Source organism: Lacerta agilis, chromosome 16 (genome assembly GCF_009819535.1).
Source record: "Lacerta agilis isolate rLacAgi1 chromosome 16, rLacAgi1.pri, whole genome shotgun sequence".
NCBI classification, from domain to species: domain Eukaryota; kingdom Metazoa; phylum Chordata; class Lepidosauria; order Squamata; family Lacertidae; genus Lacerta; species Lacerta agilis.
In genome coordinates, this window is record NC_046327.1 from 8,241,949 (window position 1) to 8,260,640 (window position 18,692).

The window sequence follows — 18,692 nt, forward strand, 5'->3', positions numbered from 1 at the left end:
AGCTACAGATACTCATCCTGGCTCGCACCAACCATAGTTAAGCTCAATGCAGAAATAAATAACAATCCATGGTAAGGGGTGACAAGTGGCAAACCGTGGGTTGGTGGAAGGGAGGAAGAAATCCAGCTATTCATTTGCGAATCCCAGCTGGATCTGGGTAGGCCGCCATTTAAATCTGTATCCAACCATGACACTCACGGAATGATCTAGGCACTCAGAAATAAAATGCAGAAAATTACAGTTGGAGTCCTAGCCTAAACTACCATCCCAGGGTGTGGAGGAAAGGGTAGAAAGTGGCTGGGGTAAAAATGTCATTAAAAATAATAATAACCATAATTAAGGGAATGGAAGCATTCTGCCTGCAAAGGTCCTAATTTATTATTGCATTGCATTTAGCTAACTATTAATGCCACAAATCATGACATTATGTCTATGCTGCAGAATGTCAATACCAGTGAACAGGTTTAGGAATGAAATAAGTATTCAATTAGCAACAAAAAAATGTTTAAAAGATATGCTAGTAAGCTTCTAGGGATGTGGGTGGCACTGTGGGCTAAACCACAAAGCCTAGGGCTTGCCGATCAGAAGGTCGGCAGTTTGAATCCCCACGACGGGGTGAGCTCCCGTTGCTCGGTCCCTGCTCCTGCCAACCTAGCAGTTCGAAAGCACGCCAAAGTACAAGTAGATAAATAGGTACCGCTCTGGTGGGAAGGTAAATGGCGTTTCCGTGTGCTGCTCTGGTTCGCCAGAAGTGGCTTAGTCATGCTGGCCATATGACCTGGAAGCTGTACGCCGGCTCCCTCGGCCAGTAAAGCTAGATGAGCGCCGCAACCCCAGAGTCGTCTGCGACTGGACCTAATGGTCAGGAGTCCCTTTACCTTTACCTTTACTAAGCTTCTAGTAAGAGGAGTGTGTATGACCTTCTAAGAACATGCCATGGATTGGCAATGACACAGAGGAAAGGGAAGAAGATCCTGGCAAGGGGTGTAGCCACAACTGGTACACACCAGGACTAGCTGAAGATGGGGAAGGGGAGGTTGGGGACTTAGGAGATACTCATGGGACATCAGAGGACATTGCGGGGGCAGTCAACAGTTCAGGGGAGACAGATGAGGGAATACATCATCAGAACCAGAGGTTTCCCCATCTTCACAGACATGGAAGGCTCTGAGGTGTCGGGAACAGGGGGAAGTGCACTCCAGGAGACTGAGACAGGTAAGGGAACACAGCCCAGCTCACTAGTGGGCCAGGTGGAGATCAAGGGAGGATGTTGTGGTCCCTCAGCTAGATTAGGCTCAGGGCAGGTGAGTGCCACCTGCTTTGTTAAGTGGAGAGACACAGCTACTCAGCTGGAGCAATCAATCAAGGTGCATCAATCAAGCTTGCGAAGGATAAAAGGGAAGCAAGGCAGAGGCTCTGTGTCTGCTCAACTTTCTCTGTTGATGGAGCACAGCATGGCTGCTTCAGGAACTCCACTGGACTGTGAATTCGGGACGGACCCCAGGTTCCAACCCTGGAGGCGGGAGTCGGACCTTGCTTGTTATATCAGGCCTGGACCAGTATTTGACCGTTTGGACTATCTGACTACTCTCTGGTGTTGCCCTTGGGACTGTGTGCACTATCAGGACTTGCCTCCGGGGATGCTTATGTTCAGGACAGTACAGAAAACTGTATTGTAGAAAAAAGACATTTACATTTGTCCTTAATTGCAGAAGCCGAAGTTACATATACCGGTAAGTCTGGTCGCATGAACCAAAGGAGTAAAATTTTGTAAAGGGACAACTGTACAGAATATTTATTTTTGCCTGTGCCAAAAGAACTGAGAAATTAGTTTTCATTTGGAAATCAAGATTTGTGATTATATGTGTATGTCTCTGCACTAGTGTAAGTAAGAGAGGAGGAAGATAGCATATAGAAGATTTCAACCTAAATCACATGAATGAATAGACCTGAAGTGCACCCCTTCCTTCATTCATATTTTAGTTATAGATGATGCTGTTGTCATATATCATTAACATCATGTGCATCCCTGGAGGTGGTTTCCCCCCCTCCCGATCAAGGTTAATTTGAAAAGCAATGAAGTCATCAAAATCTGTTCCCAAATACCTTCCAGATCCTGTCCATAATATATTCTTATTCTTGCGTATTTTTTTTTTTGTAATACTCTCACAGATTCTTGTAATACATTCTTCTTGCAGATTTCACATTTAGAAATGCATTTTAATATTATTTAGCAAGGCATTTTCATGTTAATATTAGGATCTCAGCCGAAGTACGTTTAAATGCAATGTACTTAGAAAATAAAGCTAGGCACAACTTACAAAAGGCATAAAATGCATTATTTAGATGCCACACACACCCTATTGCAGAAAATAAATGTATAAAAGGCATTTAGCTTAAAAGTTAGTGGCATTAGTTGACTCTGCTGAGAGTCTTACATGAAATATTATCATCTTCACTGTTAGTTCACAGAATAATAAAATGCACTGGGCTGGGTTGGTGGGACTTCCAGTGCTTCGTGAATTCGATTTGAACAGCATATGAAAGGAAAAGACCCCCCTCTCTCTATTGAAATTGGTTTATGGTTTATAGAGCAAAAATGTAAACATTCTTAAGCATCTTCTAAAGCTTTGACTACAGATTCATCGGCACCCTTCCTTAAGTTTTCTAGGCCTCGTTGGGTAAATGGTATCACCACCCACTGCTTTTGGAAGGAGCTGTTGGAGGTACGCCCTGGAAGTATGTTCTCAAGATCCAGACTTTCGTAATGCAAAATGTTAGTGGTCAGAGAGGGCGTTGCTTCTCTTCAGATGTGCAGATAGCATTTATGTGTGAGGTTTGCTACATTATCGTTGGCCAATCTGGGCTCATGTTACTTTCTTTTAGTTTCTTTCACCATACTCTGTTGCGGATGTCGGACACTGCATATGCTAGAAGATGCCTAAAGGTTACTTGAGAGACCACCTTACCCTTTATATAACCAGTGGGCAGGGCTTTTCCCCCCCCAGCTGGAGCATGCTGGAGCTGCGCTCAGGGACCTCTCAAGTGACAGGCACCATTGCACATGTTCCAGCTTGTCAACATCCTTCTTAAATTACGGTGCCCAGAATTGGACACAGTATTCCAGGTGTGGTCTGACAGAGGCAGAATAGAATGGTACTATTACTTCCCTTTATCTGAACACTCAACTTCTGTTGATGCAGCCTAGAATAGCGCTAGCTTTTTTCCTGCTGCATAACACTCTTGACTCATGTTAAGCTTGTGGTCAACCAAGACCCCTAGGTCCTTTTCACATATCAGTCATCGATACTTTTATCAGTGCCAACAACTGTGAGAAGTCCCATTCAGCAAATACCCTTTCCAATGTTAACTAAATGTTTCCTGCCTGAAGATCTCTAATTCCTTCCTGCCGAACGGGGGAGGTAGGGATTAATGATGAATAGCTTCTTAATTTTGCCAATGCTTGTTCACGTTAATTACTGGTGTCCTCTTACTTCTTTAAAACCGCAAAATTATATTGTTGTGCTATAAACAACTGAGAGAAAAATGAGAAGAAACAAGTGATCAAAGATCGTCTCCTCTGTGGATACAGAAACTGACACCCAGGTAATTAAGAAAGGCTATTCATCACTAATTTCCTAGCAGCAACCAACAAGAAGCATTAAAAAGTGTGTGAACTGAGAATAAGAAGAACATTTAAGTACAAGGACCATTTGAGGAGTTGATAGTCCTTTGTGTGTTCACACACAGGACAGGATGGAGCTGCAATTTGTGCTTTATTGAAAAATACTGATGATAAAAAAATCACAAAACATGGTTGGAAAAAAATGCAGCAGGACAACACAGGAAGCAATGAACTATGACAATGTGACCATAAAACAATCTGCATTCTCCATGAAAAGTAACTGAACAATGCATGGTAATTCCAGAGGCCAAAATCTAACGTACGACTAATTCTGCCTATAGAGACAACCCTGAAGTCATTGCGTTTCCCAACACTTAATTGTTATGGATAAATGTATCACCGCTGCAAAGCTGGAACACCTGCACTGATAATATTTGTATTGGCATTCCATGAGCACAGTATTAACATGTGCAACTTAAAACAGGGAGTTCTCTTAGATTTATTTATTTTTTTAATCCAAAGTATCAGAAACTTCAGAGTCGCTGCATAAAGAGTAGCCCACTTTGGAGATGTTTTCTGTCCCCTCGCGAGTTACTATTGGAAGCAATTCTGAAAGATATATGAAGGGCTTCAGCTCTCGATCAGAAACAATTTTCATTTTCCAGTCAATGCATATCTTATTTCTTCCACCATTAATTCTACAATGTGGTCTCAATTGTATCTGTAAAAAATGGGAACGAACCCATCCTGCCCCAAATGTTTCTGAATTTAATAAATGTCCTTTATCAAACTATTATACAGATTAATGCACCACAACTTGCACGATGATTAAAATGACCCTTTGTTATGGAAAGCAGCAGCAGCAGCACAGACCCAAAGAACTTAATGGCAAGAAAGGTCAATGTCAACTACAGAATTCAGCCTGGAATCTGTTAATTTTACTGAAATGGACTGTGTAGCTTTGCAAGTTAAAAATGGTCTGGGTCCCGTTACTGGACTGTTGAATTTTTAATTGTTCCACTGTGTTTGATGGCGACTAAAACTGAGTTTAGCCGCTTTTTGCCTCTCTAGACAACTCCAGGTCATTAAAAAGAAGAAACCATATGAAAGCAAGCAGTCTGCACATACAGTGGTGCCTCCCAAGACTAAATTAATTCATTCCGTGAGTCATTTTGTATTGTGAAAGTTTTGTCATGCAAAGTGCAGTTTCCCATAGGAATGCACTGTGCAGAAAAAAATCACAAAACGTTTTCGTCTTGCGAAGCACGGCCATAGAAAAATTCGTCTTGCGAGTCACCTAAAAAAACGCAAACCCTTTCATCTAGCAAGTTTTTCGTTGCGCGAGGCATTCGTCTTGCGAGGTGCCACTGTACTGAATGTTAGTACAAGGAACACACAGCCAAAAGTCATGGAGTTGGCTAATGGCTTAAGAGAGATATAACCAATGATACCAAATAAATAACAAAGAGCACAACACAAGGTTAATCTGTGGGAGTGTTAATCCCTCTTTCCCCTCTTCCCACCTCAGTATGTGCACCAAACATATGTCAGGATATAACAGAATCACAAGTGACTCAGGAGTATCACACACTGAGGAAGCTGTGAATGAGAATATGAGAAATACACACAGACCTCCCATTCTTCATTACAATGACCAATGGGTTCTATTGAGTCCTGAGGAAATCTGTGTAGACATTGTGCCTGAAATGAGACTGGACTATATTTTTTGTTAGGGTAATTCAAAGAAAGGAAGCTTTCTTAAAGATGGAGGGCACAAGAAGGGGACGACAGAGGATGAGATGGTTCGACAGTGTTCTCAAAGCGACCGGCATGAGTTTGGCCAAACTGTGGGAGGCAGTGGAGGATAGGGGTGCCTGGCGTGCTCCGGCCCATGGGGTCACCAAGAGTCGGACATGACTGAATGACTGCACAACAACAACAAGAAGAAGCTTTCTTAGGGTTTTGTTGTTGTTGTTTTGTGAAAAAAATGGAAATTGATGTTACTATGAATTTCTATTTGAAGAGTAGACCGGAGGACAATCAATTAACAGGATGGTTCCTCCCATGGGGGGGTATATAGGCAAAGTATAGGCTTTGAAAAATATTGCCTCCTCTTCCACAGAGAGGGGCCATGCCGCTGTACAGATCATACTGACAGCACTAAGGAGACCCCCCCCCTCAATCCCTCATACGTGCGACGTCCATAAACCATGCTACATACAAAAAATGATGCCACAAGGACAGAGACACAAGAAGATACTGTATTATAACACAGAATGAGAACACCTCACATGTGATAATGAATTTTCAGGTAACTGAGATGACCTCAGTAGGAATTTATTAATTATTATTATTTATTTAATTTCTATACCTCCCTATACCCAAAGGTCTCAGGGCAGTTCACATAAAATCAAAACAAAGCCAACAACCCAATTGAAAAAAACAAACCCAAAGAGCCAGCATTTTTAAAAAGGGTATAGGATGTTTTTGCCTGGTGCCTAAAGGTGTATAGTGAAGGCACCAGGCGAACTTCCCTGGGGGAAGAGCATATCACAGATGGGGAGCCACTGCAGAGAAGGCCCTGTTCTCGTGTTGCCACCCTCCGGACCTCTTGAGGAGGAGGCACACAAAGAAGGGCCTCAGAAGATGATCTCAGGGTCCAGGTAGGTTCACATGGAAAGAGGCGGTCCTTGAAGTATTGTGGTCCAGGGCCATTTAAGGCTTTATAGAATGACTGCTGCACCCCTGAACCCAAAAGGTACTAAGCAGAATCAGGGTGGGTCCCAGGTCCTCCGGTCCACTCTTCAAACAGAAATTCATGATATGACCAATTTCTGTTTTTGCAAGAATAGACTGGAGAACATTCAAGGAACAGGATATACTAGAACATTGGAGTAAGGAAGGGAATTCTGTGACTACTAGATTTTAACCACCGTATCCACTTCATAATTTTGATGAATGGGTGGGTGGGTGCCCATGTTGTGACCCTACAGATATCTAGAATGTGAAGACTTCCTTTGAATGCTGCTGAGGTAGCAGCACCCCAAAGAGTGTTTGCAGTCCTGTAACGGGTGATTTGTCCAGTGTTGTATATAGGCTTTTTTATTTTAACAAAGTAATAATAATAAATAAATGAAAAATAAAAATGTGCACCCCACCCCGAGACCATTCCATTGTACCTATCCAACCTCCCAAAATTTCAACACCTCTTGCGATGGTTTGACCCCTTTCCATTTTAACAGCAAAAATTCTATAAATACCTTCCCTATCTCCTCAAAATCATTTCTCCTGCATATTCCGTCTTACCTTAAGAGCACGTGTTAATTTATCATTAACAGCTATGTCCCTATGTACCTCTTTATTATATATAGGCTTGAACAATGGCTTCTCCTCAGATCTTAGAAACCTTTCACCTTTTACTAAGACCTCTAGCTGTGCACGGGATTAAATTCCACTTCGGTCACAGCTGGGGAGGGAGCAGCTTCCCTGCCTGCTGTGGCCAGAGAACACTCCACTCTCCACCTAATTAATTAATTAAGGAAAAACCAAAGATGTAGCTACATATTATATACATTAAGAGAGATGTGTGGGTATGTCCTCAGACACTTCAGCATGGATAATGCAAACTCTACTAGGCAGATTAAGCTCTCTGCGTCAAACAAACAAGTGCCACTGTTAACAGAAAGGGGCCAGTATGTGCTGAAGACACTTCCTTCCACTTTCTGACCCACACTCCCTGCATCGGAATGTGCTGAATTAATATGAACGCTCAAACATGCTATGCAAGTTCACCACAGGGAATTCACCCAAGGTTACTTTGCAAGTAGTTTAGTGTTGCTGGTGTCCACCTTTCACACAGACGTCATTTCATCTTAGGTCTGAGAGCGTGTAACAATGCAATTCGAGAATCACAATTTGTCGTTCCCAAAATTATTGGGGATTTCCAAATTCAGTTGTGACCACCTGCTTTGAGTCTGAAGGTGTGTTATATAAAGTACTTCTGCACACATCTTCAGACAGGGATTGCAATTTTCAAGTATAGAGTTTAACTAATACACTTAAATGAGAAGAAGGGTTTAAAAAAATAAAAAATCCAATCATCTCAAAATGCCCTATGTGTCAAAATAATGGGATGTTTTGAAATTAATGGAGTAATTTGCCCACAAGCAAGATAGAAACTGACAGGTAAATATGTTAATTAACAGCCCAGTTATTACAGTGCTATTTGGTGAATATGTGAGGTCTCTCACTCACTGTGCCTAATCTTGGAGCATAGAGGGAAAAGAGCCTGAGACAGACATATACCAGCACAGGAGAATCAAGTAAAGAGAACTGAGAGGTAGGTCAAATGTTAAACTGCAGAGCAAATTGCAACTTAGCATGTGATTCAGCTTTGGCAAACACCCCATTAAACGAACCAGACCTTTATTAGAGTTCATATCAATGGTGATTAAGTTTTTGCTGACAACTCATTTCACCTACTGCATTACGTCTTATAATCGGCAAGGAATAAAATATTAATGCCAACAAAGATCAGACAGTGTGTGTGCCTCATTGCAACTTAATGTCTTTTAATTTAAGTAATTAGCTTTTTGTTTCTGTCCCCAGAGGCGAACTCCAATACAAAATGATAAGATTTTCATTTTCATTTTATTTTTTTAAAAAAGTCAAATTTGCTGACACGGGTACATTAATTGGACACAATCATTAAGGCTGCTTCTATCACAAACAATTTTACAGGGGGAAAAAGAGCTAAAATAAGCACACGGTACCTCGTCTAATTCCATTTCGTCTGGGCTCTCTCGTGGTTTCATGAATTTCCCATCAGACTTCTTTATCAAAGGCACAATTACTATATAGTAACCTCTGCAAAGAAAATAAAACATAAGATGAGGCCTGCATAAAGGGAATGATGCGTTTACTGTATATTGCTTCAGTTTAAATGATGCTCCCATGCAGAGTAATCTGTTTAAAAAAAAAAAAAAAAAAAAACCTCTTTACTCTCCAGTAGAACCACCTCTTTGCATATCTTGGGCATGAGAACTTCTCATCATCTGAAATGAATTGATATAACGTGCAGATTTCCAGCATAAAATTAATTCACAATTCTATGGGTTCAATCCCTTGACCAGGGTTTCACTCTAACAGAAGGGAAGAAGGTTTTTTTTTTTAAACCAGTTCTCCTGAAAATTATAGGACCTTCTGAAGCATTGTAAGAAAGAGTTGACTGGTTAAATTGCCTCCCCTCCTTCCTCAAAGAGATAGTAGTCAGTTAGAGCTTCTTCCACCAGCAGAAGTAATTTCATTTGTGGAAAGGTGGGTCTGGAGCCAACCATACACATCCAAATACCAAATTAATTTACCCCAAATATCAAATTAATTCAGAACTCTCTCTCTCTCTCTCTCACACACACACACACACAGTCCAAATATATAAAAGGCTCCATTCCACAGTTCTCTGATAAATGCAATAGAACTATTCATGAAACATCACCAGGATTTTAGAAGATACATTTAACTGATGCTCTTAAATACTATGAATGTAGCCAAATAAATGAGATTCCAGTAAAAAGTGCAGGAAACCCAAAGGTGTTATGATCAAAGAGAAATTTATTTAAATAAAATACTCCTTACATGAACCTTTAATTTAGGGTGCAATCCTATACACAGTTACCTGGAAGTAAATCCCACTGAAGTCATAGACCCTTGCTTCTGAGTAGACATGCATAGGATTGCACTCATCAATATTTTAAGGTTTAGAAAACAGTTTAAAGCAGATGGCATTTGTGATCTCCGAACATTGAAACCAAACAAAAACAAAAATTAGATGTGTTATTATACCATTGGCACTTTTTCGAAGTTAGCTGGATGACAGGGACAACAATTAAAGGAATGAAATACATTTAAAAAGACCTAAATAGGATTTGTTCTTTTACTCACTATTGGTGTAGGGACTGAAACTATGGATTACCAACCAAAACACCAGTCTATTCTAGTAATAATTACAACAAACTTGGATTAGAAAAAGGGAACTTCTCCAGGTCAGTTTTTCCCCTGATGCTTACTTTTTGAAGTATTGAGGCTGCCAATAGAACTCAAAGAACCAAAAAGGATATTAATTTTTGTATGGCATAACAGCTGCCAGGATATTAATAGCCAGAAATTGAAAAAACAAAGTTACCAAAAATGTTGGATTGGCAGATATTAATGGTGGAAAATTTACAACTAGCGAAGAGTACCAGAAGAATAAGAGGACAAACGAGACAAAAAGTCCATAAAGAATGGAAATTATTTAAGGAGTATTTGGTAAATAATGGCATAGGTAGTTTCCTTATGGCAGATCTAGACTGAACCCGGTGGAAAATCAAGATAGAGTAAATTAAGAGATAAAAAAGAATAAAATAAAATTGAATAAATGTGCCATAATGTAGAAAAAAGAGTTATATACAGCGAGATTAATTGGAAGTCTCTTTTTAATTTTTTGTGAAGATGCGGAACCGATTGTAAGTTATGTATAATATGTAGATTTTTCTTCTTTTCTGTTATTTGTTTTGTGTTATCTTGTCTTGTTCTGAGCTGCTTGATGTTTGTCAATTGTCTTTTAGTGTTATTTGTAAATTTTTAAAATAACTATAAAGATTTATTTTTTTTGAAAAAAAGAAGTATCGAGGCTGCAATCTTATACCCACTTATCTGGGATTAAGCCTCACCAAACGCGTCAGGGTTTACTTCTGAGAAGACATGCACAGGATTGAACTGTGAGTGTTGATACTGAATTTTTCAAACGAATCAAATCTGGAGGCAAAAGGGCTATGATGGAATTTAAAGGGGTTCTGCAAATTTGTATTTCATCCTAATGTGTTCACTACATAGAGAGTGGTATAGAAATTTATTGAATAAAACAAATAAATACCCATAGTGGCCTGGAATAATCCTTCATCACCATGTAGCATGACTCCGTGCGGTATTCTGGGGAGAAATGGGGTCCTCTGCTGGTGGCCTCAATTTTAACTGGCTGCCAGCAATGACCAGCATTCTGGAACATTACAGGACTTTAAACAGTGGGTGGAACAGGACCGGATTTAGGTTTGATGAGGCCCAAAGCTACTGAAGGTAATTGGGCCCTTTATATGTCCAGCTGTCCTTTGTCAACAACAAATTGTCGCTGTTTTTGTGTGTTGAATATATGCTATGTGGTAATTTATGGACCTAATAGGCATCCAAAGCAGAATGTAGGCACCCTTTATATAGAAATGCAGAATGTAGGCACCCTTTATATAGAAATGCAGAATGTAGGCACCCTATATATAGAAATGAGTGAACCAGTGATATTTTAGGGAGCAGGCTAGCAGGCAGGGCCCACTACCTACATCATAGGAGCCCACAAAACACAGTTGCGATATGTAGGCTTTACTTTATTTGTTTTTATCTCATATTTTGGAAATGTACATCCATTTTTCCCCTTTATTTTTGGGGGGAGGCTCCTAAGAGAGTGGGGCCCTAAGCTATAGCTTGTTTAGCTTATACATAAATCTGGCACTGCTGCCAGCAATGACCAGCATTTTACTCCAGAATGTTCCCCAGAGCCACAATACATCATGTTACAGCCTCATTCTGGAACATTATAAGACTTTAAACAGTGGGTGGAAGCATGGAGGAGCACTCCTCACTTTCACATTCCCATTGTCCTCAATCTTTGCACAACCCAATATAGAAAGAAAGAAAAAGTGGCCTGCAAATACAGCCATTTTACTGCAGGCTATATTATGAACTTATTTTGTCCAAAGTAAAAGGAGCAGGGTTTTAAGAAACAATGTTAAGCTATTGACAAACCATCTGTAATGGCTCCAGTTACAGGTAGGAAGCCGTGTTGGTCTGCCATAGTCAAAGCAAAAAAATAATATTTTTCTTCTTCCAGTAGCACCTTAAAGACCAACTAAGTTTGTTCTTGGTATGAGCTTTCGTGTGCATGCACACGAAAGCTCATACCAAGAACAAACTTAGTTGGTCTTTAAGGTGCCACAGGAAGAAAAAGAAAAAATATTGTTTATTTTGCTTCATTTGTAATAGCAAATGACTTGCCATTTTTTTTCAAATGCAGGAATCACAAATGTTTACATGTAGGTGGAAGAAATTATATGCGTACTTGTACGAGAAAAACGGAGGTGTCCAGGGTTCAGTAGACTATGTCTTCAGGGCAATGCACAACTTAAAAAGCAGCTTGTAGAAGAAAAACCACTTTGGATATGCTTTGATATGCACTTTAATAGCTTTCTCCTTCTAAAAAGTATCTTATATCCGCTATCTTTCTTCACCCCATATCAGCAGTTAACAAAGCTGCATGAGAATTTTCATTTCTTGGCAATGAATCGCTACAACCTGTTTTGAAACACCGCAGCAATTCACCTAATGGAACCAAAGCACTTGCAAAATCAATACACATAGGTAGCCAGGTCAGATTACGAAACTTTATCATTTTTCATCCTAGAAGTCATTAAGATTGCTTGCAACCCTTGCTCAAGCATTCCATACAGAGTAGACAAAGTTGTAAGTACAGGTTTAAATTACACATAAAAAACCATGATGGCTTCTTAAGAGAAGTTTGGGAATTTAGTATGCATTCTAGCTATTTGCCTCCTTTATCCTAAAACTCAGCTTCAGAAAATGTCTCCTGGAACATGCAATATCTGCCCTCATAATGTGGCCAATAAATATTGCAAAGTGCTGACTTGACTGTTTAATGTTCTCAGTAATGCCATTTTCAATTAGATAAGAAAATTGGGATTTGAAAACTAAAAGGAACACACTAAAAACAAAGCAGTACACACACACACACACACACTGATTTGGTTCTAGGCAAAATATCAGCAACTTAATAGATCTGACATTTACAATAGCTCTGATGTTCATATGCAAAGTCCACTATTAAGTGCAAACATTTCCTCATCGGAAATTAGTTAGCTCCTTTCTACAGTGGTTCAAATAGTTGCCATTGCAGCTATCTTGTTTCTGCTTTCCAGTTTTCCCAAATTCAAAACTAGAGGGGAAGGTTCATATATATGTTGTCCTACATTTGATACGGAGATGCAATGTTGATGAGGCCTTACAGATACAATAGTCTGGATTCAGAAGGCCTGATGGTCGTCTTCCAAAGCAACTACTCTATTCCAAACTTAAAAATGGAAGGCATATTGCTGGTGGTCAACAAAAGAGGTTTAAAGACTGTCTCAAGGCAAATCTTTAAAAATGTAGTATAAACACCGGCAACTGGGAAACACTGGCCTGCCAGCGCTCCAGTTGGAGAACAGCCTTTACCAAAGGTCTCATGGGCTTTGAAGACACTTGAACTCAGGACGCAAGGGAGAAATGTGGTAAGAGAAAGGCACATTTGGCAAATCCCCACCGTGAACAACTCCCGCCCGGAAACCAATGTCCACACTGTGGAAGGATGTGTGGATCCAGAACTGGCGTCCACAGTCACTTACGGACTCATTGTTAAAACCGTGTTTATGGAAGACAATCTTACTCGGCTACGAGTGATTGGCAAAGAAGAAGAAGGTTTCGTAGGATAGGTTTAGCCAATTAATCTCCTCTCAAGCTCACTCCTCTACTATAATAATTGAATAATGCACTAGCAGAAGTGCCAGAATGGCTCTGTGAGTCCATTCATGAAGTCCCAAGCTTACCACCTCCATGCCCCATCCAGGTAAATTGCAATATTGCTGCAGTTCTGCCCCACTGGGAATTACTCTTGCAAATCACCTCCACATCCATACTTTTCACAGACTGTTAGTCAAAGAAGGAAATCAGGCAGGGGTAAAGGAAAGACAAAAGTGGAAAGGACCTAACAGAAGCAGAAGACATCAAGAAGAGGTGGCAAGAATACACAGAGGAATTATACCAGAAAGATATGGAGGTCTCATACACCCCAGGTAATGTGGTTGCTGACCTTGAGCCAGACATCCTGGAGAGTGAAGTCAAATGGGCTTTAGAAAGCCTTGCTAACAACAAGGCCAGTGGAAGTGATATTCCAGCTGAATTACTTAAAATTCTAAAAGATGAGGCTGTTAAGGTGCTACACTCAATATGCCAACAAGTTTGGAAAACTCAGCAGTGGCCAGAGGATTGGAGAAGATCAATCTACATCCCAATCCCAAAGAAGGGCAGTGCCAAAGAATGCTCCAACTACCGCACAATTGCACTCAGTTTACACGCTAGCAAGGTTATGCTTAAAATTCTACAAGGCAGGCTTAAGCAGTATGTGGACCGAGAACTCCCAGAAGTGCAAGCTGGATTTCGAAGGGGCAGAGGAACCAGAGACCAAATTGCAAACAATTGCAAGCTGGATTATGGAGAAAGCCAGAGAGTTCCAGAAAAACATCTACTTCTGCTTCATTGACTACATAAAAGCATTTGACTGTGTCGACCACAGCAAACTATGGCAAGTTCTTAAAGAAATGGGAGTGCTGGATCACCTCATTTGCTCCTGAGAAATCTCTATGTGGGACAAGAAGCTACAGTTAGAACTGGATATGGAACAACTGACTGGTTCAAAATTGGGAAAGGAGTACGACAAGGCTGTATATTGTCTCCCTGCTTATTTAACTTATATGCAGAATTCATCATGCGAAAGGCTGGACTGGATGAATCACAAACCGGAATTAAGATTGCCGGAAAAAATATCAACAACCTCAGATATGCTGATGATACTACCTTGATGGCAGAAAGTGAGGAAGAATTAAAGAACCTTTTAATGAGGGTGAAAGAGAAGAGCACAAAATATGGTCTGAAGCTCAACATAAAAAAACTAAGATCATGGCCACTGGTCCCATCACCTCCTGGCAAATAGAAGGGGAAGAAATGGAGGCAGTGAGAGATTTCACCTTCTTGGGTTCCATGATCACTGCAGATGGTGACAGCAATCACAAAATTAGAAGACGCCTGCTTCTTGGGAGGAAGGAAATGACAAACCTAGAGAGCATCTTAAAAAGCAGAGACATCACCTTGCCGACAAAGGTCCGTATAGTTAAAGCTATGGTTTTCCCAGTAGTAATGTACGGAAGTGAGACCTGGACCATCAAGAAGGCTGATCGCCGAAGAATTGATGCTTTTGAATTATGGTGCTGGAGGAGACTCTTGAGAGTCCCATGGACTGCAAGAAGATCAAACCTATCCATTCTTAAAGAAATCAGCCCTGAGTGCTCACTAGAAGGACAGATCCTGAAGTTGAGGCTCCAGTACTTTGGCCACCTCATGAGAAGAGAAGACTCCCTAGAAAAGACCCTGATGTTGGGAAAGATGAAGGGCACAAGGAGAAGGGGACGACAGAGGATGAGATGGTTGGACAGTGTTCTCGAAGCTACTAACATGAGTTTGGCCAAACTGCGAGAGGCAGTGAAGGATAGGGGTGCCTGGCGTGCTCTGGTCCATGGGGTCACAAAGAGTCGGACATGACTGAACGACTGAACAACAACAAAGGAAAGAAGCAAGAAAAAGTTTAATACAACTTTTAGGAGTGCAGAAAGCTGTTGTGTGTAGACCGTTAAGATGGATGCATATTGCCGACTTAAATCCCTAAAGAAATTACTTGGCATTACATCCAGTTGTGCAGCCCGCCAAAGGATATTAATTCTATTTACAGAAACTGTTTTGCGCACTGGTAATAGTATCTATTGTCCACCTGTGAAACAAACCTATTCTGCCAAATTTTTATTTTTTTTAATAAACTCCCTTAACACAACTAGAGACCCTTAGAGCATTCAGAAACACTGGTAGCTCATTCTAGACAAAGGCATGTTCAGTTCACCGCCGTAAATCAAAATGTGACCCCATTCCTTTTAAAAATATATATATTAAGGATAAAAATGGGAAAGGTCAATTTCCTGAACAAAATTTAAAACAAGCATCTGTAGTTGAACACACACAAGAGGTCATTTAAAAAAAGTCTAACTGAATTCTTCCTTAGCTTCTATATTTGTTCAGCATTCAGCAAATGTAAGGAGCAGACAAACAGAACTTTTATTTCTGATCTGAGATTGTGTCTCTGTGTGTGAAACAGAAAAAGAGTAGCGAGTTCTGTGTGCTTGCATATCTGGTATAGGTATGCATGTACAGTGGTACCTTGGTTTCTGAACTTAATCCGTTCTGGAAGTCCGTTCTTAAACCAAAGAGTTCTTAAACCAAGGCGTGCTTTCCCATAGCAGCGGAGGAATCAATTTACAAATGGAACACACTCAACAGGAAGCGGAACATGTTCTTATTCCAAGGCGAAGTTCACCAACCAAAACACCTACTTTTTTTGTTTGCAATGTTCTTAATCCAAATTGTTCATAACCTAAGCTGTTCTTAAACCCAGGTACCACTGTACATGCAAGGATGTGCATATGTGGTGAATGTGTGCACACATATACATTGATTGTGCTCACAGTTGGCACGTGGTCCTCAGTTTGGTGGCTGACTGTCAATGCAGCCCTCAGTCAGCCCTGGGTTAGGGAATAACCCAGAAACCCACTCTTCATAGTCATGATCATGGGAATGCAGAAGGGGGACTTTAGGAGGCCAAGTAACCCAAGAAGAAATCGTGAAAAGGAATTTTAAAAAACATGTGCCCCATCAACTCTCTTGGCTGCCAACTTGGCCCCAATGTTGGGCAGCATTTAAAGCAAGGTGAATGCATTGTCTCAATTACCTTATTATTCATTTCTCATTGCCACTCTGACATTCATCATGAGCTTTGCCTAAAGAAAATTCCTTCTAACAAAAAACAAGTACCGTATTTTTCCATACATAACATGCCCCTGTGTAAAAGACGCCCCCTATTTTGGGGGACTCAAATTTAAATAAATGGGGGGAGCTGGCCCAAAGTTGTTGAGCTTTTATGGAGGAGGAATGCAGAAAATCACTAACCCAACCCTGTTTTTTAACACCATTTTAGAGTAAAAAAAAACCTCGCCTTATACAAGGAAAAGTATGATACTTCTCATCTTCAACTCATCACATACACGCAGCCAGCAGCGGAATAACAAATGGCTGACAAATTTATTACTGCTGGACGTACAGGCAGGCTCCTGTGTGTAGAAAGATATGATCATCATTCTAGAAATATGGTGGTCAAGTACTTATGGCAACTTGGTTAAAAAATAAATCCTTAGAGTTCAGCATTAAGGGTTGACCATGAATACAGGCATGTATTTTACTTTCTTGGGCTCCATGATCACTGCACATGGTGACAGCAGTCATGAAATTAAAAGATGCCTGCTTCTTGGGAGGAAGGAAATGACAAACCTAGAGAGCATCTTAAAAAGCAGAGACATCACCTTGCCGACAAAGGTCCGTATAGTTAAAGCTATGGTTTTCCCAATAGTAATGTATGGAAGTGAGAGCTGGACCATAAAAAAGACTGATCGCCAAAGAATTGATGCTTTTGAATTATGGTGCTGGAGGAGACTCTTGAGAGTCCCATGGACTGCAAAAAGATCAAACATATCCATCCTTAAAGAAATCAGCCCTGAGTGCTCACTGGAAGGGCAGATCCTGAAGTTGAGGCTCCAGTACTTTGGCCACCTCATGAGAAGAGAAGACTCCCTAGAAAAGACCCTGATGTTGGGAAAGATGGAGGGCACAAGGAGAAGAAGACGACAGAGGATGAGATGGTTGGACAGTGTTCTCGAAGTGACTGGCATGAGTTTGGCCAAACTGCGGGAGGCAGTGAAGGATAGGGGTGCCTGGCGTACTCTGGTCCATGGGGTCATGAAGAATCGGACACGACTGAACCACTGAACAACAACAAATGAATACAGGCAAGCTGACTCCAGAGCATAGCTGTCAACCTTTCCTCCCCCCACCCCCGGCCAATTTCCTTATTATAGCATTGGGAAACAGCAGGGATGGTTGGCTGCTATGAATGCCATCCAAGGTATGGATGCTAGGCCTAACAGACTACCTTTTCTCTGGCTGACCCAGAGAGAATGGCAATGTATCTGTGAGATATTCTGAAAACTGAATGCTTGAAACAAAACAAGAGTAGACATTAACTAGCAGTCTGTCAAAAATGGGACACTGGCTATATCATTAGGTATTGAAATGTGTGATTGGAAGTGTATTACTTGAGTGATACACTGCCTGAATTATTGACCAGCCAATCATCTGTCCCAATTTATTTTTGACTTTTAAAAATATATATAATTAAGTTTGTACTTTCAATATGTGGTAGATCAGAATCTGATGTAGATCTTTCTAGCCACGAATGGGAAGTTAACAGCAATTCCTGGCAGCTGAGCTCCACCAAGGTGACTAGTTATTATAAACTTCACACCGTTACCATGAAAAGTGACTGAAGTTGTGATATGACAAGAAGCCTGGGAACATTTTTTAAGTCCAGTCAGGACTATGATCAGTCTTACACATTAACCTTGAAACCAACATCCAAGCGTTAACTGTTGAATTTTGTGTTTGTGCACGCAGCTGTGGTAAGATTTGTGTGTGAATAACAGTGCTGTAATTTGTGTAAACTAAAGCAAAGCAAAAAGTTTAATTACGAACAACATACACAATACAGAAGGATATTAGACTGTTGCAACTTAAATTTAATTCTTACAAATTCAGATTGTAGGAGTCCCTGTTAAGAAACTGAGGTGATTTTGAAAACCTTATTTACTGATGAATAGCCTTTGGACTATAATGTAACTTAAACAGAAAACTATCTTTAGAAAGACGTTTCCTCCAAAAGCATTTTATTTTAAAAATCCAATTTAATTTTTTTTAAAAAAATCCAATTTAAATAAAAATAATAATCCTTTTTTTTAAAAAAAAATAGTTGATTTTTATCCACTCTGGCTCCTATGGATATTTCTATAATTAAGTTTCTGCCTTTAAAATCATAATAAAGGAACTGCAGCCCAGGTCCATCCTCTCTGGATCTCTGGGCCTATGTCAAATGTCATCATTTCCCTCCCTGCTTGCACCCTGCAACAAAAGGGATGCTAGGACTCGAGTCTTCCCAAAGTCAGGACAGACAACTGTGCCTTTGCAATAAACCAACATAGCTTCCTGAGAGCTCACCTTTAGA

The 18,692-nt window shown here is 40.5% G+C and overlaps 1 protein-coding gene across 50 annotated transcripts in view; it reads right to left on the bottom strand.

Moving 5' to 3' along the window:
- PTPRD (protein tyrosine phosphatase receptor type D) overlaps window positions 1–18,692 on the bottom strand; it is a 794,829-nt gene that overhangs the window by 116,354 nt on the left and 659,783 nt on the right. For all 50 annotated transcript variants that reach the window (XM_033173198.1, XM_033173199.1, XM_033173220.1 and 47 more), the window contains one exon: window positions 8,398–8,491. In XM_033173198.1, coding sequence (XP_033029089.1) covers window positions 8,398–8,491 — 94 coding nt within the window. The remainder of the gene's footprint in view (window positions 1–8,397; window positions 8,492–18,692) is intronic.